Below are 21,731 nucleotides of genomic sequence, written 5' to 3'. Positions count from 1 at the left end.
AACCTTTACCAAATATTTGTGTTTACCTTTTATCTCCTTGGTAGAGGAAATAGCATGATCTGTAGTGGTAGCATTCTGTTTGTTCCCTGGCTCCACTCTTTTACTACCAATTTGGACCAGTTATTTACCTTTCTGAGCTGAAGTGGGTTGTTTTAGAATTAAATGAAATGTTTAATTAGTTACTTTTTTGGAAATATCTAGCATACAGAAGGTACTCATTAAATATATTATGTATGAATGAATGATTAGTGAACATAAATCTAAATTCTTTAGCTTGTCATTTAAGGTTTTCCAGTTGCCAACTCCAATAAATATGAGGACAAATAGGGTACCACGTAACTCAAAGCAACTAAATTTAATGTTTAGTTATTTTAGCTTTTTAGTCATCCTTTTTAAGAAAAATAAGCAAGAGGAAAGACAAGTATGGCAATACATTTCAGCTCTTCTGTGTAGTATTTTCATGGCTTCACTGTGCCTTAATTTTCTCATAAGGACAGTAATAGTATTTCGTGAGTCATTGTGAGTATTAAATGCGGTATTCATTTCATTCACGATTGGAGCTATATATAATGAACAAATGTATCAAGTGTTCTCCATTTCTTCTCTAGAAGCTAATACTATGTTTTGCTGGCCTGGTTTCTGCTTCTTTCAGACATACACTATATGTATCAATTCAGAAAAGCTAAGGACTCTTTAAATTGAAGCTACCACATAGATATGAGATCCTGTTTTTATGTCAACCTTATGTGAAGTTTAGAAGGAAAAAAGAATGGAATATCAGTAAAGTAGTAAACCTTGTGCATGGTTTCCAAATTATATTAAAATCACATCTAGCTAAAAATGTAAAGACTCCTATTATGTTGTGATCTATTCCATCTCAAAGATGCATATTTCAAAACTGTTGCTTTTTAAAAGCTCTGCTGAAAACTTCCTTTGGGTGATTGGAAGTGAACTGCCCATTTTGTGCAATGGAGCGATTATTTCTTAAATGGCCACTTAGGAGCAATAAAGTAAATTATTTCCAAGAATGAATGATGTATGCTTTTTGCACTGAGGAGATCGGACTCATTATATAGTATTTCATTTTGACAATAAAAACCATCGGAGCTCCAGGCCTAATATGTTAGTTTTTTAAAATGCTATGTGCAAGGATAAAGGTAGAGAGAACTATGGATAGATAAAAATATCTTGTTTGAGTGGGAAAAAGAGTGTCTCTCAAAGGATTTCTCCATTTCCAGAGGAAAGAGAAAATCAATGGCTAATCTTGTGAAGTAGTATTTGGGCTGTCAGAGGGGCCAGCTTCTTCTGAGCTGAAAATTGCAGTTCATCCCTCAAGAAATGTGGCCGCCCAGGACTTCACCCTGTGCCTTCAGAGCACTGCCACTGGGTGACGCTAGAGTCACAGTTCCTTTTAGTCAACAAAGGAATCTGGTAATTTTGAGTCGTGGCTGCTAATCATCTCCATCTACAGGGACGAATAACCAAAAATTTAAAACCATTGTTCTGTACAAAAATAGAATGTATGTTAGGTTTCAGGGATTGTTAGATCTGAGAATTTAGAAGAGACCTTAAAAACCATCTATCTACTCTCTTTTTTCTTCTCCAAATTGGAATTCTTTATATAGTTTCTATATAAAATGGTCTGTAATCTAACTAAATGCTTGTGATATAAATCTTACTACTTTCTAAAGCAGCCTTTTCCATGCTCGGATACTTTTAGGAAGTTCCTTCTTATTTTTATATAAATGCTACTTCCCTAAAGCTTCTCCTGTTTCATTATGCTGAACACCTCTCCCGTTCCCTACCATTCACCTCTGCTACCTTCTGGATATTGGGATCTGGTATTTCCCCATTTTCAGGCTACTGGTTGTTCCCTCTTATATCTTGAGGCAAGCAAAATGTGGTAGAATTAAATAATCAAAAGGAAAAATAGCAATGACCATTTTATACTTCTATAGCATTATTTCTCCCATTTTAATTCTCCATTGACTGAAAGCAAATTAGGAAGTATTTCAAGTGAGCAAAAAGCTGATAAGTTTATGGGGGCAACTTTAAGAAGATTATCAGTTCATGCTTATAAAGGAAACAGAAGAATTTTCTTAATTTGACTGGATGCTATAGCATTGAAGGCAAATGGAAAAGTTTTCATCATCTGAGGAACTGTTAAAGATTTAGCAATTAATTTTGATTCGTTTTTCAGATTACACTAGATGTGTTGGCTGACATGGGTCATGAAGAGTTGAAAGAAATAGGCATCAATGCATACGGACACCGCCATAAATTAATCAAGGGAGTAGAAAGACTCTTAGGTGGACAACAAGGTAAGCTATTAAAAAATAAATAGATTTCAGAAATTAGTGGTACAAGATAAGTGTCCAGGCTGGCATTTGCTCGGGTGGCCTGACCCCAGAGCTCGTGCACTCAGCTGGGGTGGCACCTCCTGCCTCCCCATCTCCATCCTTGACCTCGCTCTCCCTCTAGTTGCTTTAGCTAGAAATCAGAGTCACTCTTCCCTCTTCCCCAACACTTTGTATCCTAAATATCTCTGGAATCTGTGCTTCTGTCCTTTCCCACTGCTGTCACCTAATCCCTATCACTGTCATCTCTCTCCTGGACTCTCACAACCACCTTCCAGCTTATCTCCGACAGTCACCTTTGCCACCCCTCTGGTACCTTCCCTACACTGTAACCAGAAGACACTTTTCAAAATGACTATATGATCATATCATTCCAGGGCTTAAAACCCTTCAATAGAACACTGTTGCTTTTAGGATAAAATCAGATGTTCATAGCATGGCTTTTCATAATCTGACCTTTCTCTCTTACCTTATCTTGTGTCTTTTCCCCTCCCTCACAACTGTCAGCTCAGTCTTTTTCCATTGTACTTTGCTGTTACACGCCTATCTTTCTCCTTTGTGTGCCTCCCTGTTCTCTGTTTGTTAGAAGTGCTTTCGCTATAGGAAAGCAAAGGAAGAGAAAGAAAACAACTTGAATTAGTCATTTAGTCTGCAGAGGTAATAAAATTGCAAGAGTGACATGAAACTAAACATTAACAGATGTTGAGCTTGAGTCTTGCTTATTTGTACTAAATCAACACGGGTAATGAAATTAACAAGAACAATGTATTTTAAACTTATTATAAGTGACCATTTCAAGTCATCTCACAGATAATAATTCTTTTAGAGGATAATTCTTATATTTTAGACCACACTACATTGTAATCACACTGTGTTTTCTTTTGTATCAGCATCATGTATGTTCATGATTGAGTTCAGTTCAACAAATAATTGTTGAGCCTGCTGTGTGTATGTACAAGGACCTCTGTAAGAACAGATCAAATTGATCCCCAAACACATCTCCATTACTTCTCTTGTCTTTGGATGTACTTGCTTAATACAACCTTATATATTAGGTTCAAATTGCACATACATTAGACTTGTTCTAAAATATCTATTATTTATGACAGGTGTTCCCCAAAATAGAGCCTGAAGAGTGTGGACCTTTGTTTAATATGTTAATTTTTCTTTCCTGCAGGCACCAATCCTTATTTGACTTTTCACTGTGTTAATCAGGGAACCATTTTGCTGGATCTTGCTCCAGAAGATAAAGAGTATCAGTCAGTAGAAGAAGAGGTAACTGTACATGAAAATTTTTAATTATCTTTTCCTGAAATCTGTGCTGAGTCTTAGACTCATCAGTGACACAATATAATAGAATTGAACTTTTGAAAACAACAGGAGGAATGTCTTCAGAATTACACACTGGTGTATTTTCAGAAAGTTACTCTCTTTTGTTCTATAGATGCAAAGTACAATTCGCGAACACAGAGATGGTGGTAATGCTGGTGGCATCTTCAACAGATACAATGTCATTCGAGTAAGTTTTTAAAATTTCAGGGTGAAAACTGGATTGCACAGCTTGCCTGAATATCAAACATAGGCTGGGGCAGCTGGCGTTAGTGAGGCAAACATGGCGATAAGACTCCCAGCTCACCGACTAATATGGACCAGAGCTGACAGTAATTTCTGTTATCACTATTTCAAAGTAGCATTAAAGGCCTGGATTTTCAATCTAATTGAGTCAGTGTTTATATCAGTATGCATGTATCTCTTAATCTCAGTATCTTATTTATAACATGGAATAAATGACTGCCATATGCTTTTTTTCAGAGGGGTGTCATGAAGATGAATAAAATCAATTGAGAACTGGGTTAACCCTTTGGGTTAATGGACCTATTGAAATTACACCAGTGCACATCAGAATTACCTGGGGAGCTTTTTGAAAGTACAGATTTATAAGCCCCTGTATCCTGAAATTCAATAAGTCCTCAGTTGATTTTGAGGTATAGCTAGGTATGGTGCAGAATAACAAACAAAAACTGTAGCTGAAACTTATGTCACTAAAAGCCAGCATATTAACTGAATTACACTGGCCTGGCAACTTTATCGCTTTTAAATAATGTTTTAAGCAAACAAAACATAAAACAAAAATTGAACCTCCCTAAAGGAAAACATACTTCTTATTTTAAATCATAAACTACCAATTAATAAACATTTCACTAATTCACTTCTTTCTTCCTCATCCTTAAAGATTCAAAAAGTTGTCAACAAGAAGTTGAGAGAGCGATTCTGTCACAGACAGAAGGAAGTGTCTGAGGAGAATCACAACCACCATAACGAGCGCATGTTATTTCACGGTGAGTGTCCCGACAGTCATTATCTCCCTGGGCGTTTGCAAACTCCAGTAGGGTGAAAAGCCTGTGTTACTGACTATATTAGTGTTGTGTTAAAAATGGTTTGTTCTGATTTTTTTTTTTAACTACATGTTGGTACCAGCTTTCTAATGCATTACATGTTAGTACAGGCTTTCCAAGGCATGTACAGTGAAAATAATTTATCTGAAATTGTCTCAGAACTTAAATTGCACACTGAGCCATCTAGATAGTGAAATACTCTTTTTGTTGTAGTTTAGCATAATTGTTTTAGTTTATTAGATTATCTGTTTTTGCTTAAAGTAGGACTGGGTGTAAAATAATCTGTGTCTTCAAAGCCACGTTGTACTTTGCTATCTAAAATCTCATGCCATCTGCAAAATCCATATAACACCCTTGCTTGGTGAACACTATGGGTTCCTGATAAGATTCTAGTACATGATAATAATTTATGTAACTAGACCATCTTACAAAATAAACTTTTCATTTAGGCGTTATTAAGTAGTATTAATCTGCCAAGTGCAAATAGTATGCAGCTAATTGAGATTCTAGAAAAGCGCTCAAAACCGATCTTTCTGTCTTTATATTTTTAGGTTCTCCTTTCATTAATGCCATTATTCATAAAGGGTTTGATGAGCGACATGCATATATAGGAGGAATGTTTGGTGCCGGGATTTATTTTGCTGAAAACTCTTCTAAAAGCAACCAGTACGTTTACGGAATTGGGGGAGGAACAGGCTGCCCCGCGCACAAAGACCGGTCGTGTTACATATGTCACAGGTGAGCATCTTGTCTTTTGTGTAATGGTTGCTGTCCTCAAGCCATGAACCAGATTGGTTTCTCAGGCTCTGCAGAAGTCACAGGTCATCCTCAGTCTTACTCCTAATGAGTCAGACTGTTTTGGGGTTGGATAGGAATAGCTGATCAGCCCCTGCCCCAATAGGAGTAGTGACAACAGAGCTGACAGCAGTGGTAAAAGCTAGTCATAGGTTACAGTGAAGCTCCCTCCATTTTGGCTTTCTCCCTGGGTTCCAATTTCCTTGCTTCAGATTCAGAACAAGGTTGAGAATTATTTCTGGAGAACAAAGAACCTCTAGCTCCAGTCACATTTGAACTAAAGTCACATTTGAACTAAAGCACATAACTTCTATAAACAAGTAGAACCTTTAATTTGCTGACCTTCCTAGTGATATTTTAAGGCAGGGTATATAATTAGTTAGAAGTCCAACCTCAGAATATAACTTTGGAATTAATAGTAAACAAATGAATATTAGCTTTTTAAATGGGATTTTAAAATTCAGAAATTTGAGAGAATGTTATAAACTCTCAGAAGTCAGTGAAAAAAATACCATTCCCTTTCCTGTCGTTGGAAAAGATACAAAAAGAATTGTGCTGTACAAAGATTGCAACTTATTGCATTTCTCTTTAGATTAACCAGCTGCATTATTTTTGCAAAGTCAAGTTAGTAAGATACCTTGTAATCCAGTTGAAACCTCAGAAAGACCCATATAACCATGAAATTCATTATAGTTGTTCACCTTAAAACTTCTCTCTCTCAGTTTCGTTGTGAAAAAAATTGTAGCCATCAGCAGTTCTAAGACAGATGCCCTATGTCCAGAAGAAAACTTCTTTCTATTAAGGTCGCTGTGGTTAATAACACATAAAAATTCCCAAGGATATATAATTGCAGAAATTTCCCTTTGTTGCTTCAAACCTAACTCCTAAATAACAGTAAAAATGAACGTAGATGTGGACTAACAGTTGCTTATTTAAATTAGACACACATGTTTATGTCTTGGCCAGGATTTCCTAGAAAGCAGAGCCTGAAGCAAAAGCTTATGAACTAGCACTTTCCTGGCAAGTGCAACCTCAGGGAAGCAGGAGTGAGGGCACAGAAGGAAGTGAGGTGGATAAAGAGGCAGAGCGAAGACCGGGAGGTGCACCGGTGAGCTGGCCACGGTTTCATAACCAGTGCAGTCGGTTGCTCAGTCCATGAGACCTGGACTCATACAGTCTGAACTGTTACATCTCAGAGCAGTACATCATGAGGGAAGAGAGCTGAATTTATGTGCTGGCGCCTGTCTTGCACTGGTCAGCATTTGCCCCACAGGGCGTTGGTGTCCCACCTTGGGGCCGCTGCGTCTGCAGGATGCACACACAAGGCACAAGGCAAGCCGGTGAGCAGACGTGAGCTAGTACCAGCCTCGCGGGCCAGCCAGGCAGGTCCTGCATCTTCTTTTGTCTCCACAGCAACAGGGACACCCTGGGGCAGGAAGCAAAAGTCAGAAAGCGAGGGCCTGTCAGGTCAAGCTTTGAGTGACATATGGACACTGGGAGTAGCCATGGCAGTGGGCCCAGCGGGCTGAGCGGGCAGAGTCCAGTGGCACTGTAGCGCCACCACAGTGTGGAGATAGAGCTCAAAAAGCTTCCTTCTAATGCAGATCCAAATGTTTTCCTCTGGGACCCACAAGAGGATACAGTTGATGCCCAGCCAGCATCCCAGAGGGTCATCAGTAGCATCACACTAAAAAAGCCAGCCCAGGCAGGACTCAATTAAACTGGGTCTGGCACAATTTTTACTCAAAGTAATATCTCTGATGAGTCACAATGCAAAGATCATACTCCATTACTAAAAATAAACTATTTGATTGAATAACAGGTATTTACAGTTAACAGTGTGACCAATCTTATAGCGTAGTTAAAATATTTATTAAAATGTTTGTTAAGGGTTTGCAAACTTTTATTTTAAAGAACTACAAAGTAAGTTTTTTAGGCTTTGCAGGCTGTATGATCCCTGTCACAGTGACTCAGCTCTGCCCTTGTAGTACAAAAGCAGCCATGGTCGACATGTAAATGAATGTGTGGGAATGTGTTCCAGTATGTGTTCCAGAATGTGTTCCAGTAAAGTTTTATTTACAAAAACAGGTGGCAGACTAGATTTTGGCCCATACTTTGCCAACCCCTAGTTTATGTAATACACTTTCTTTCCAATCAGTCTTTCTTCTCCTCTATAATATTTAACAGCTGCCCCAATTCATGTTTCACTCAGGTAGTATAATTTCCAGACATACAGTTAAGCTAAGTATTTTTATATATAACCCCCTTTTATTATTACGTATCTCATCCCAGTTTTTGCTTCTTCATAATGAGTAATAAGCCTAATCTTAATTTCAGATGCTGCTGCCATCTGCTTATTTTCTTCACTTTCTTCCTATCCAGCCACATGCATCCTTCCAGAAGACAGTTTTTGCTAGTATTTGTCCTTTTTCCACTAGTCAAAAACTTGCCAAGTGTTTTCTATGATTGATTTTAAACCACACCAAAACTTTAAATGTTAAGTATAACTATTGAGCCTGCTAACAGCTTATAGTAAATCAGTATATCAAATCTTATCCTATTCCTACTCATAAAATCAAAAGTGACATTTAAATTAGCTTGCCTTATATTAACTGCTTTTGAAAAAATCAGTAAAGCTAACAGTTATGTCATTCTAAGATTGCTTTCCTTTTTTCTTCAGACAAATGCTTTTCTGTAGAGTGACCCTTGGCAAGTCCTTTCTGCAGTTCAGCACCATGAAAATGGCTCACGCCCCCCCAGGCCATCACTCCGTCATTGGGAGGCCGAGTGTGAATGGGCTGGCCTATGCTGAATATGTCATCTACAGAGGAGAGCAGGTATGGTGCTCTTGGAATAAGCATGACCAAGCTACCATGAACAGTTGATTCAGAATGCGGAGACCACGTAAGAGTTAAAGAAAGCCATTTAATGAAATATCCACCACATAGTTTGATAGCATTAGTTGATTCAGTTCAAAATGAGCATACCAAAATTCTTTGATATCATCTCTATACGTAGATCCCATCGTTCACCTGTCAGCCAGGTAATACAGTGTAAACAAGATGGTGGCTGAGAAATAAAGGTGTGGCATCTCGTGCAGCTCTTGTGGCCTGCTGTTCTGAATTAATGCTTTGTATCTTTCATGCCTCCGCATGGCATGGAGAGCTAAGAGTAGCTGCCATTCAAAGATCTTCGTGAGGTACTTGCCACAGGCTGGTCACATGAGTTGATCAGGGTACTTACACAGAAGAATAGCTTTCTGAGTCTTAAAGCTACAGTACATTGAATTCTGCCAAATGCTTGAGGCTCCAAGATAAAATTGTCAACAAACAGGAAAACTTTCTATCATTTTCAATCCAGGCCTTAACTCTCACAATACTGCTAAATGCCTACTAATTTGTCTAGAAACAAAAATCAATTTGTCTGAACTTAATTGAATTTCAAATGGATACTTTAACTACACTGTTAGAGAAAACTAAAAAAGGAGAAAGAAGAAATTAACTATATACAAGTAAACTATGAAAACTATTTTCTTATATGCCAACAATCTTGGGCCGGGTCAGGCGTGGAGCAGGGGGAAGAATTGCAAACAAATCCTGGGTTTCATTTAGTAGATCTGTTGATTGTGGTGGTTTGGGCAAAGCATTGAAACTCTTTTAGCTGTATTCTAGGATTGAGCAAATGAGTAAATGTGTTGATGTGTTAATTTTGGGAGCTGGGTTCTCACTGTGGAAGAAGAGACATATAAATATGGAATGGGGAAAGGTAAGAATGACGCTAGGGACGGACTGAAATTGGAGATATCGATATGAACTGATGCTTTCTAGTATTTGTATGTTTGTACACATGTAAATAATATGTATGTATAGGTATATGTGTAAGAGGTATATGTGTAAGAGATATATGTAAGCATGAATATATATGTGCATGTATTTCTTAGCACTGTCTGCTGAAAGCAAAGAAACCCCAGTAGCAATAAACACACCTAAAGCCCAGATCTTGGTCTCCAATACCAACCCCCACTAAAAGGAACTTTGGAGAAACAGCTAATTCCAGGGCTGGAGCAGAATAGGAACAAGATGAGCCCGGAACAACATCTTGTTATAACAGAAAGTAATGAAGTGCTCAAAAGCAATGATGGGAGCATGTCACAAGGACTCAGAGCTGGCTTGAAGTGGCTCCCACTGGCCAAATCTGGGATAGTTTGAACATCAGAATAAGTACAGTAATAAATTTTAAAACATTGGAAAGAATACGAATTTATGTTTCTATACTGATAACAAATAGATAAATAAGTAAATGAAGGGGAAAGGAAGGCTCTGCTTACAGTAGAAAGCCAAGGGCAGGTGGTAGATAAGGAGGGAGTACTAGATTTGCAGCCATCACGGTAAAGATTAGATCAATGGATGCTAAATGTAGGGGATAATTTTGATACGGAGAGGAGGATTGTGCATGGTCTTCTTATTAGTTACAAAGGACGGGGGGAAACCCACAGTAATTATACTTTGGAGAAAGGGGGCAGTACCTTGCCCAGATGATCAGAATTAACATCACCAATGAGGGACAGATACACACACAGTGTGCCTCCAGATGTCATATTCTGAGAAGAGCCAAAATCATCTATGCAGTGTTCCAGCCAAGAATGTATGACCTCAGTCTAATCAAAATGAAGAATGTTCTATTAAAAAAAAATTGAGGGGAAGACTGGATTCTTCAAAAATGTCAATGTTATAAAAGAGAAAGGCTTTGAAAACTTTCAGATTAAATGAAACCCAAGAGACAGGACAACTAACTTCAGATTCTGCCCCCAAATTGGATCTGGTACTAGAAGAGAAAGGACATTATTAGATCAACTGATAAAATTGAAATATGAACAGTAGGTAGATAAAAGTATTATGTCAGTATAAAATTTATGTAAGAGAATATCCCTATTCTTAGGAAGTAAATACTAGCATATTTAGGGATAAAGAACCATGATGAGGTATATTACTTACTCTCAAATGGCTCAGGGAAAAACATAACTGAATCTATCTGTCTTTCTGTCTGTCTGCCTAGTATATATAGAGGTGGGGGAAGTACACATGATAAAGCAAATGGGATAAGTAAAACCTTAACAATATTTGGATGTAGGTAAAGGGTATACAGGTATTTTAGGTACTAGCTTAATTTTTGCAACTTAATATGTTTTGCAGTTGTTTCCAAATAAAAGTTTAAAAACTACCGAAGAATAAATTTGTCAGATTTTTCTTTTTAAATCAGAAACTCCCTACTTCTAGAGAAAACACTTTCACTTTGACTCAGTAATTCCACTTTTAGAAATTTGTTTTAGATATAATCAGTGATGATCACACCCAAAAAAAACCCTACAAGAAGGTTCATCGCTATGTTGATTATCATAATGAAAATTTTAAACAACCTAAATATTCAACAGAAAGAGAATGATTTAAATTAATGTTAGTATATTTATGTGCCTGTGATTTAAAAAGTATATTTACATGGTATATGCTAAACACAGAATCAACCAAAACATAAGAGCGGTTATCTCTGGGTATTGAGATTATAGGTGATTTCAGTTTTCTCTGCCATACACTTTTCAAGATTTTGTAAGTTAGCTATGGGAAATAGAATTTCTTTCACGTTTGGGTGGAAAGAAATAATAAGGGATACTAATAATAGGTTTACATTTGTAGTATTTGCTGATCTTTCAACCATTTCCTAAGTAGTTTGACTTGATAACTTGTTTAGATTCCCTTGCTAAAAGAATTTTAGAGAATGATGTGGTCCAAATCATATTTGAAAGAAAAAAGTACCTTGAAAACTGAAATGTGTGTAGTAGCTGTTTTATTTCAGGGGAGCATACCTGTGCTTCCATATCCAGGTGCTTCCCACATGGACAGTGTTTACTCTAATGTCTACTAATTGAGTCGCTGCCCATGAGCAATTTCTCTTGATTTATGGTGGACTTTTCCTTTGGTAACTTTTCTTTCATTCCCCTTAGTGATACCTTAAATCATCTTTCACCCTTAGTATCAACACTTTCAAGAATATGCAAATGTTTTATTCAGAGGGTTGGTTCGAGGAGTATTATTTATTTATTTATTTATTTTTTAATTATTTATTTATTTTTGGTTGTGTTGGGTCTTCGTTTCTGTGCGTGGGCTTTCTCTAGTTGCAGCGAGCAGGGGCCACTCTTCATCGCGGTGCGCGGGCCTCTCACTGTCGCGGCCTCTCTCGTTGCGGCCTCTCTTGTTGCGGAGCGTAAGCTCCAGACGCGCAGGCTCAGTAGTTGTGGCTCACGGGCCCAGTTGCTCTGCGGCATGTGGGATCTTCCCAGACCAGGGCTCGAACCCGTGTCCCCTGCATTGGCAGGCAGATTCTCAACCACTGCGCCACCAGGGAAGCCCCGAGGAGTATTATTTATTATTGGTGGGATTATTTGTTTCTTTGGAATTGAAAAGATGTGTTGAAAATTAACTACACTGTGCTTGAAAGAAAAGTAGTTCTGACTTTAGTATATGACTGGACTTAGAGTATCAGGAATTTTTTTGTGCGTTGTACTATAAGCTTCACATTAAATTAGACAATAGAGGAGGTATTCTCTGGTCATTGGCCGCTTCAGACATGTGGCCTGTTTTACTGAAATGATATGAACAATGCAGAGTTATGTAACTTGGAGAATAGAAGACTACGCAGTGATTTGTAGGATGATTTTCAAATACACAAAATCATTCAAGGGAGCATGTTTCTTCACCTCTGTGGAGAATTAACTGAAAGCATTTGAGTTTAAGTTGTAGCATTGAGGATTTGGGTTAAGAAGAATTTTCTGAAATTCAGTTACTAAAAGTGGCTGTTGAATCTTTTCTTATAGGTACTTTAAAAATATGCTCTATGCTTTTATAACCAGCATGGGTTTAAAGTAAGACTTGACAGGAAATCATGTTTGTTGGTCTATCCTGGGCCCTTCTAGACCTGCAGTTTAGTAATTCCCTTGCCTTAAATCCCTCTGGACTTTGATGTGATTAATTCCTATCTCAGTCTGTACGCAGAAGCAATTCAGTAGCCTAGTCAGTAGGAACCAAGAGATAAGGACCTATAAGTCATTCATACCATTAGCATCTTAGAATCTGCCTAAAATTTACGTGTGTTAGGAATCTCCTAAGATAGTGTACTACCAAAATTCACATGCTTGCATTACCAATCCCTTTGCTTAAGCAACTTATCTGCAAGCAAAAGGATGTATCATACAAAGTATCATAGATATTAAATTTCATTGGGACAAAAGGAAGTAGGAGTGGGCTTCACACTCATTTTTTTTTTTTTTTTTTTTTTGTGGTACGCAGGCCTCTCACTGTTGTGGCCTCTCCCGTTGCGGAGCACAGGCTCCGGACGCGCAGGCTCAGCGGCCATGGCTCACGGGCCCAGCTGCTCCGCGACATGTGGGATCTTCCCGGACCGGGGCACGAACCCGTGTCCCGAACCCGTGTTCCCTGCATCGGCAGGCGGACTCTCAACCACTGCGCCACCAGGGAAGCCCCACACTCATTTTTGACACTTAGCACATGCTCACCGGGGTTAGTTTTAAATTCTTCTTTTTCTGTCTGGCTTATCTTCCCAAACAAATGGGAAACTTCTTGACAGCAGGGTCCATATCTTACCCCAGAGTGCTTTGTATGCACTAGATGCTCAATATATGTGTATTGGTGATGAATAGATAATTTTCTTGACCATTAAACTATCTGGTTGATTAACCAGTTTTTTTCCATTTTTCCACCAGTTTTTGAGCCTTCCTAGATTTTTTATACCCGACTCTAGAATTAGCAATAGATAGCTAACCTACCTTGTAACTAAAAACTAAAATACAGTTTAAAACCATTTCAACAATTAAGCAGTGTTCACATTATAATAAAATAAAACTACAAACTATTTAGTTATTGCACTCCGGATTGGAAAGTCAGGAGTAATGAGGATTGTCAGTCTTAGTTATTCCAACTACGTGTACTAAAGATGGAAACCATTGCTGTTTTTAAGTCAAACCAAAACAGACTGGAATTTTGGAAAAGAATATTATGAGTGATAATGGTTCCTTACATGAATAGAAACAGTTATAACTTTTCAAAACATATGTACATTTTTTGTTTTTATAATCCTTACTGAGACCTCTTCAAGAAGAACTAGTCTTTGATGAATGAGAATAATAATGTTAATAGTAATAACTAACACAAACTAGATTTTTACTATGCCAAACCTATTCTAGGATCTTTGTGTTTAATCCTCACAAAAATCTTGGTGTCATTACTGTTCCCATTTATAAATGAGGAAAGCGGAGGCACCTGACATATAACAGTTTCTGCAGAGGTGTAAAATTATAAAGAAATAATTCAATAAATCTATCACATGTCCATTTCTGCATTTTAACTATTAAACAGTCCAGTTTTTTTTATCCTTCATTCTTTCCATTATCTTACTCTCTCTAGGTCAGCATTCAGCAAATTATTTGGGGGCCCCAAAACACTTACCTCACCAAAGAATACTATTTTTCACCCACAGACCACTCTGAAATATTGAGTCGAGTCTTATCATTATGTTGGAGTTAGGGGTGACGGGTTCCTAGGTAGTGTACGTGGGTTCACCCTGCCCCCCTTCCAGCTGCCTTTGTAGGGATTTCTGGTTTGTAACCACTTCCTGGTCAGGCTTCCTCTTCCCACCAAGAAGTGCTCTTCCCACTGTAAGCACCGAGCCTTCGGTTTTACTACAAGAAAGAAGACACAGAAGAGGAGGGAGTACAGGGGGTGGAGGCTCTTCATCAGAGTCATTTTCTTTCCTGTAAAAATTGTCTTTAACTAGTCAACTTGTAAAAATCACCTCCAAACTGTTGCCTCTGAGTTACTGGTGACTCAGCACACGTTGCCTTTCTTCCTCCTCACTCAGTGGGTTACATCATCATCTATGATTAATTTGAAATCAGTTCAGTGAATTATTCTGTCATGTAACAGACTTTTCCTGAAACATGCTATGTGATGGCACTATGCTAGGTGCTGTGAGAAAGAGATTTTTTTCTTGCCTGAGTTTTCCTGTTTATGGCATGTGGCTCTCTAGTGAGGGATAAATATAGTGTAACCATTTTACAGTATCCAAAAGTAGAAATAACAATTTCTATAACAATAACTATAACAATTCTAGGATTATAGGATTTACACAGGTTTATATACAGATATGGAGGCGGACCTCCTAACTGTCCAGGCACCTGTGAATTAGCTGACCTTCGTAGGCTCTTGGGTGTACATAGAGTATGGGTTATGATCAACAGCCTCTGAGGCTTCCACGTTAAGTCGGGCTTTAGTATTTTAGCTGCCCAGAGGGTGATGTGTTTTGCTTCCTGTCCTTTCCAGGCATACCCAGAGTATCTCATCACCTACCAGATCATGAAGCCGGAAGCTCCTTCACAGACCACGGCAGCTGCAGAGCAGAAGACCTAGTGAATGCCCACTGGTAAAGGCCAGATTGGATTTAAACCTGGGCCTGGATGACAGTGGATTGTTTTCAACAAAATCAATATTCTATAAATCCGTGACAGCCTAGAAATAAGCTGTTTGTCTTTTATAAAGCATTGCGATAGTGATGAATATAGTATGAGTAGCTGATACATACTCAACTGCTACTATTCCCTTTGAGGAAATGTTTACAGGGGCGGCCTTTTAACATATCTCAGGCTCATTTTCATTGTAGTTATCCATTGCTAAGACAGGACTGCTTCAATCTAGACTTGGAAAAAAAGAAAACATAACCAGTACTTTCCCAAATGTTCACAATTCACACACTACATTTGCTTTGCTATATATGGCACGTGTATATAGTAAATATACACATATGACAGGTTCATTTTTCGTTTTTTCTGAACACTCATCATTCACTTTTTGTTGCTATCGTTGTTGTTGTTACTTTGAAAATGAGCCGAGCCTTCTTGAGGATATTTTGCACAAAGTCACACTGACTAAAATCACTAGTGATGTAACCCAAGCTTCTGGCTGAGCAAGGCTTAGTTTCCACTTTTTTTTTTTTTTCCACTGATTTATTTTGTATCTGTACTTCTTATCAACGTAAACTGAGATGGAAAGGAAAAACACCACGTTTCAGTTTCCTTTTATTGATTGGCCAGTCTTACAAGGGAAAGGCACAAACATCAACCTGATTTAGGAGCTCCCAAGTTCAGAGCAGTCGAAGCCAATGAGAGCCACTCGCACTTTCCAACTCAGGCCTGCCTCCGACGTGTTCAGGACGGTGCTGGAGGGCCAGGAAGAGCCCAGCCAGCGAGAGGCTTGAGTGATGCTGTTGTGACGTTCAGAGGGGAGACCGCCAGGGAGGCCTGTGAATCCAGGAGAAGCAGCATTACGACACATGAGGGGCCTGTGGTGCGATAATAGGACCGCAGAAAAGGACAACGAGGGCTCCTCACAGAAAACACGACTTCTCTCCATTTAACCCGCACCACCAGAATTGTCGCCCCCAAAATTAGCTGCCTTATTTCCAAATTCAGTGGAATTATTGTACTGCATTAGAGTCTCAAAACAATTACCTTATTGTTTCTCTAGTTTAGAAAGCTGGGATTCAAATCCTGTGTAGTCACTAGATAGGCACAGATGCAAGAACTTTTTTGTTTACTCCAGATTTGGGGTTTATTTTGAGTGAGGTGCTTCCGATAGTTTGTGTAGGCCCCTGCACTAAATTTTTGAACCATTTTCTCAAACTTCTTAGTAGACAAGGAGAACAAAAATGGAAACCAAAGCTCTTTCAGTTATTTTTTAAATGAAAGTGGAGAAATAACCATACTGTTTCTTCCTGAAATCACTACTTTGTTTTGCTTTTTTTCTCAACATTTGTCAAGTGCACATTGTTACTTGTAAAAAATTATCCATTACAGTTCTCACGCTTGCCCTTTTCACCTTAACTGAATATTGAATTAAGTGCATTAACTAACTTACTTTGACATGCTATGCGTCTACTCAGCTTCGAAGCAAAAGTAATATAAATGTGATGGAAAAAAAGGAAAAACAGTGTGACGCAAACTTGCCATTTCAACTTAAAGTCCTGAAAACTAACTTGCTTGTCTGTTCTTTAATACAGGCTGATTAAGCTGTGACCTCATTTAATCTCCTGAGGAAAAATAAAATGGTTACATGCAAAGATTCTAGAATAGGCTCTTAAAATATACATTTTGCTTTCCTTTTGGCTTGAGTCCAATGCTAGAACTAGACATCGGGAACTAGTTTTGAGTTTTATAGCTGAATCTTGCATGGGTCCTCAAAATTAAATCAAGAATTAGCCTCAGTTGTTGCTTCTATTGAAGTTTTAGTGACCCAAGCTGGGTGTTTGTGTCTTGGCTACTTGTTTAATAGCACTAGAATTCCACATGAAGCTCTCAAGTTTGATATCCATTGAGGGCTTTTTTCCTCCCTTCCTTCTTTTTTGCTGTGTGTAACAGTGGGTTGAAGGAATTGGCCTCTGTGTAGTTTTCAGTAGCTGTGAAAGTGTATATTACTTGCCTCCCCAATTAGATATAGTTTAAAATGGTAAACACAGCTGTGATTTTTAGTTAAATAAAAGGGTTAATATGGTATAGATCCCAAAAGCTTTATAGCTTCATTAAAAAGATAAGCCACTACCCAACTGTGGTTATATGTTACTTCCATCATACTAACTAGATTAACGGATGTGCCAGTTTTAAACTTCAGCCTTACACTTGAGAAGGTAAACTGTGGTTCAGTATTTAAACCGCCAATGTTACGTATCTGATGTTCTGTGTGCCAAGTAAAGGTACTGTGTGTAAGGAGGACATTTGCTGTGCTTCTTGTCTCGTAGTGATTCAAGTATATAGTAGTTCTTGAAAGAATGTGTACATATTATTCATCTGCTGAAGAGAATGAGTTCATTGATGTCTCACAGGAGCCAAATACATTTTTTCAAAACTTGAAAACCAAAGGTCATCATGAGTGCATTCAAGTTAGCAAAAGTTGATTGCGTTTGGAATTTCCACCCATAGCAGTGTGAAAAACCCTTTGGAACTCAAAAGCATGGCTTTAAGTTAGGCTAAAATGCACTTAATTTCTTGTATACACACTGTATAGAAACACTAGCAAGTGAGGACTTCCAGTGTGGCCTCCCCTGAGTGGCCCCTCTGTTTCCCAAACCATATAGAAGAGAGAATCCAGACGCCTCCACCGGTTCCACCACAGGTCTGACATCAAAGGGCTTCTAGACCTGATGGCCCAGTTTGCTAGCTATTGGCATCAGTTAAGTGCTCTGGACTGGACACTTTCTCCTTGTACTTGGCCTCCTTCCCTTTTCCCCAGATTGCTAGTCTGGAATTATAATTAGCTCCAGCAATGACCTTTGACCCCTCTCATTTTCCTCCTTTCTCCATCTTGAGTCTTGCATATGGCGACCGTACCTCTGTATCCACTTCGCAACTAGAACTGGGTATTAAGCCTCATGTGCTCTGCTCAGAAGATTCTGCCACTTTGTCAACAAATGACAGCATGGAACCCAGAGTTTTAATTCTATGCAAAATAATAGCAGTACAACCAGGATTCTTCCTTACCTTTTCCTTCTTGGAATTTGGAATCTCTAGCTTTTCGGTAACATAAGTAGAATAAACAGTATTAGGATGTTTTTGTGAAATGGCACCCTTGTGCTCGTTTGAACTTGATGTTAGTGGCTACAGTAATTTCCCTTTGCTCTCAAAATAGCGAAGTGCATTGATATATGCAGAGAAATGCCTGAATGTGGCAAATAAAGTAATATAGATGAATATTCTATTATTATAGCCTTTATACAGAAAAAATAAACTTTTGGTGTATGCTGGAAGACAGCATTAGAATACAATGAGTTGTCTATGTTTTTCTGTATTTCAGTAAGTCTCCCACCTGCACAAATGTTATTGGCCACTGCTTACCCTCCCTTTTTTTTTTTAACATGTTTATTGGAGTATAATTGCTTTACGATGTTGTATTCGTTTCTGCTTTATAACAAAGTGAATCAGCTATACATATACATATATCCCCATATCCCGTCCCTCTTGCGTCTCCCTCCCACCCTCTCTATCCCACCCCTGTAGGTGGTCACACAGCACCGAGCTGATCTCCCTGTGCTATGTGGCTGCTTCCCACTAGCTAGCTATTTTACATTTGGTAGTGTATATATGTCAATGCTACTCTCTCACTTCATCCCAGCTTGCCCTCCCTTTTAAAACGTGTGCACCTTCTGGATTTCTGTAATTGCTTTCAAACAGAGATGGTATGTATTTTTAAGCACCTTTCCCCCAGTGTGTCCAGATCCCATTTGTATGATAATCTGTGATAAACAGCCTTTTTTCTGTGTTTTCTGTTGGGCAGTTATCTTGCATAGAGCTATAGATTTTAGTCATTCAGGCAACACTCAAAACTGACATAAAGATAGGGTTTCATGTGTCAGAAATTTACTTAAAGACTGAAGTTAAACTTCTTTGTTGTCAGATCAGTGACAGAGAAATGAAAAGACACTGATTGTGAAGATAATATTTGCGCTTTGGCTGGACACGTCTAGCACATGAAAAGGAAATGCATTTAAAAAAAAAAAAAACACCCTAAAAAGCGAGGCTTCTTCAGATACTTTGTGCGTTCTGAAATTAATAGACACTCTTTCTTCTTGAGAAAGCCTTAACTATGGCAGAAACTTTTTAACCTTTTATATCCTAATAAATACAGAGTTGTAATTCCATTTCTCAGTGTGTGAACGGTGTCACCGAGTTGGGTGTATCTCCATGTATCTCACACCTGGTAAGCGTACTTAATGAGAGTCTGTTTCATAAGTAAGCCTCCTTTACGTGCAAAGGAGCTGAGAGAATTGATCCATCCCAATTTCTCTACATCTGAACTTCCTCAGCTACCAAATCTTCTGGTTCAGAGAAATGCTAGAAAGATTTTGAAACCCATTAAGTTTTGTGTCTGTGGGGATTAGCAACAACTCATAAAGTGATACCATGTAGAATTTGGGTGTTGCACAAGCTGATTTTTAATCATTTTAAAATATAAACCACGGTGATAAGTGAAAAGCAGTAGGAAACTAAAGATTTTATATACTAAGACCAAACATGCTCACGATGTGACCGGTTTTAAACGTCTGCCAGAGGGTTGTGCCTCCTTTGAAATAACGTTCACACAGTAGAGATGATTGCATTTTGACTCTTCATTCTTTCGTGTTTTCTTTTGCGATTTACACTGTCACATCTCCACGCGCAGCCCACCGCCCATCTTTTCAAACAGATTTCTCAGAGTGTTCGGTTATTTTTCATCTGTCGGCCCTTTTTTGCAGGCAGCCCTTGAAGCCCCTTGTTGATTCCTAGCATTTGCAGAGAAATGTAGTTAAACCCTGGTAGGGGGGTGTCTCTCCCACACTCCCAGGCCCCTCCCAAGGTTCAGGATGAAAAACTAGAGGACACAACCGTAAAAATTAGAAAAGAACCAAAATCTTTAAGGCTAATAGCCTAGACCTAGAAGATGACCTTGACTATATAACCATTGTATTCATTACACAGAATATTTAAACTCTTCATGTGCATAGAATACCTGCCTCTGCTTTCACTGTGTCAAGCTCACCCTGTCTGTGTGGTAGTAGTATTTGTCTGATACCTACAAACTAAAAAGGTACTTTTATCAACAAGGTTTCTCAAACACATTACAAAACCAGCTTTGAGGAAATCTAGAGTGTTTCCTGGCAACAGCATTTGGAGTAGTAACTGTATTTTCTCATTGTGATGTTGGTCTGTTTACGTAACCAATGTAGTGACTCTTTGGTTCATCATTGGTGGTGTTTTCATTTGTAGTCTCTGTGTGTCCCACCAGTGGCAGGGGGTTCCAAGCCCCTTTCCTTTCCTTTTTGCATTTGTCTTTTTGTAGAATTGCCAGATAAAATACAAGACACCCAGTTAAATTTGAATTTCAAATAAACAAATAATTGTGTCTCTTAAGTATGGTTCATGCATTATTTGACATATATTTACTGTAAAAAAAAAATTTATCTGAAATTGAAACTTAACTGAACATCCTAGGGTTTTTGGCTTTGCTTTGTTTTGTTTTACTGAATCTGGCAACCCTATCGATTTGGTTGTGGAAAATCGCTTTCAGCATGTAAATTCTTCTAGATTTCACCATCTTTCACGTGGAATGGCACCTTTTTTCCCCTCACTCTCTACTTTCCAAAACATCAAGGAATTCAACCTGCCTGCATGGTGGGTTTCTATTTAAGGCATCTTTATGATTATATTTAACCAGTAACTGTGCTTTGGCTAAATGTCTAACTTACAGTACTTGTAATTGTTTAATATTCAATAAAAACATTTTTAAAGTTTACTGTATGTGGGTAGCAGTTAGCTCTGAAGCGTTTTCATTTGCCTGTTTGTTCCTTTCAACCTGACCAACCTTAACGCAACTGGCCTAAAACTGTCGGAAAATACGAATAACAGCTCCCTCTCATCTTCCTAGTGAGACCTGTGTGAAGGGCCTTAACCTCACCTCTGAGCCCACATGGGAGTCACTGAAATACAGCACTAGCAGGAGAAGCACAGCTGCCTTTTCAAAACATCTCCGCAGCGAATAACACCGACTCCCAGGGCAGCTTGAGGGGCAGCAAACTCCTATCCCTGCCCCCCTCCTCCTATCATACTGGGGAAGGGGGCAGGGAGCGGACTACCTGCCTGTGATGATACTGCCTTGGTTGTTGGGCCTCATGTTAGAGGCAGCACACCCTATTAACAACACTTGTAAACCTTTATCATTGGGCACGGTTCACTTTCCTGTTACTTTATAATCATAAGACAGTACAGCGGGCCTCCAAGCTGAAGGAGGACCTGGCATTATATTGGGAATAATAAGAGGTCATCTGTTCCCATTGTTGGGACCTGGCTGCCAGATTTGCTGCTTGGCATCTACTCTGAAGACCTGGACCTAGAACGAGCAGAAGCGGAAGGGTGTGGTGTGTGACTTCATTTGACCAATCCCCACCTGCCCTATAGGGCTAGTAAAACGTCTTTATGTAAGATAATGTGTAGGTGACATGTTCATTTTGTTAGTACGATTCTTGGCATACTTTACATAGCCAAGGACTGATTAGAAAAGTAAGTCTGTTCATCTCTACTTTCATAATTCTGCTC

The 21,731-nt window shown here is 38.7% G+C and overlaps 1 protein-coding gene across 2 annotated transcripts in view; it reads left to right on the top strand.

Annotated features, from left to right (window-relative positions):
• The window catches only part of TNKS (tankyrase), a 177,642-nt gene extending 156,706 nt beyond the window's left edge, over nucleotides 1–20,936 (top strand). Inside the window, exons 21-27 of one of the 2 annotated variants that reach the window (XM_029226259.1) lie at nucleotides 2,201–2,321; nucleotides 3,535–3,632; nucleotides 3,802–3,876; nucleotides 4,591–4,696; nucleotides 5,305–5,491; nucleotides 8,229–8,385; nucleotides 14,938–20,936. In XM_029226259.1, coding sequence (XP_029082092.1) covers nucleotides 2,201–2,321; nucleotides 3,535–3,632; nucleotides 3,802–3,876; nucleotides 4,591–4,696; nucleotides 5,305–5,491; nucleotides 8,229–8,385; nucleotides 14,938–15,024 — 831 coding nt within the window. In that variant the 3' untranslated portion in view covers nucleotides 15,025–20,936. The remainder of the gene's footprint in view (nucleotides 1–2,200; nucleotides 2,322–3,534; nucleotides 3,633–3,801; nucleotides 3,877–4,590; nucleotides 4,697–5,304; nucleotides 5,492–8,228; nucleotides 8,386–14,937) is intronic. The other variant, XM_029226260.1, reaches the window with a different exon arrangement.
• Nucleotides 20,937–21,731: the final 795 nt, after the last annotated feature.

The sequence above is a fragment of the Monodon monoceros genome, unplaced genomic scaffold (assembly GCF_005190385.1).
Source record: "Monodon monoceros isolate NGI ecotype Baffin Bay Population unplaced genomic scaffold, NGI_Narwhal_1 Super_Scaffold_17, whole genome shotgun sequence".
Classification (NCBI taxonomy): Eukaryota; Metazoa; Chordata; class Mammalia; order Artiodactyla; family Monodontidae; genus Monodon; species Monodon monoceros.
Note: the sequence above shows the minus strand (reverse complement) of the source record. Positions and strands in the feature narration are given on the sequence as shown.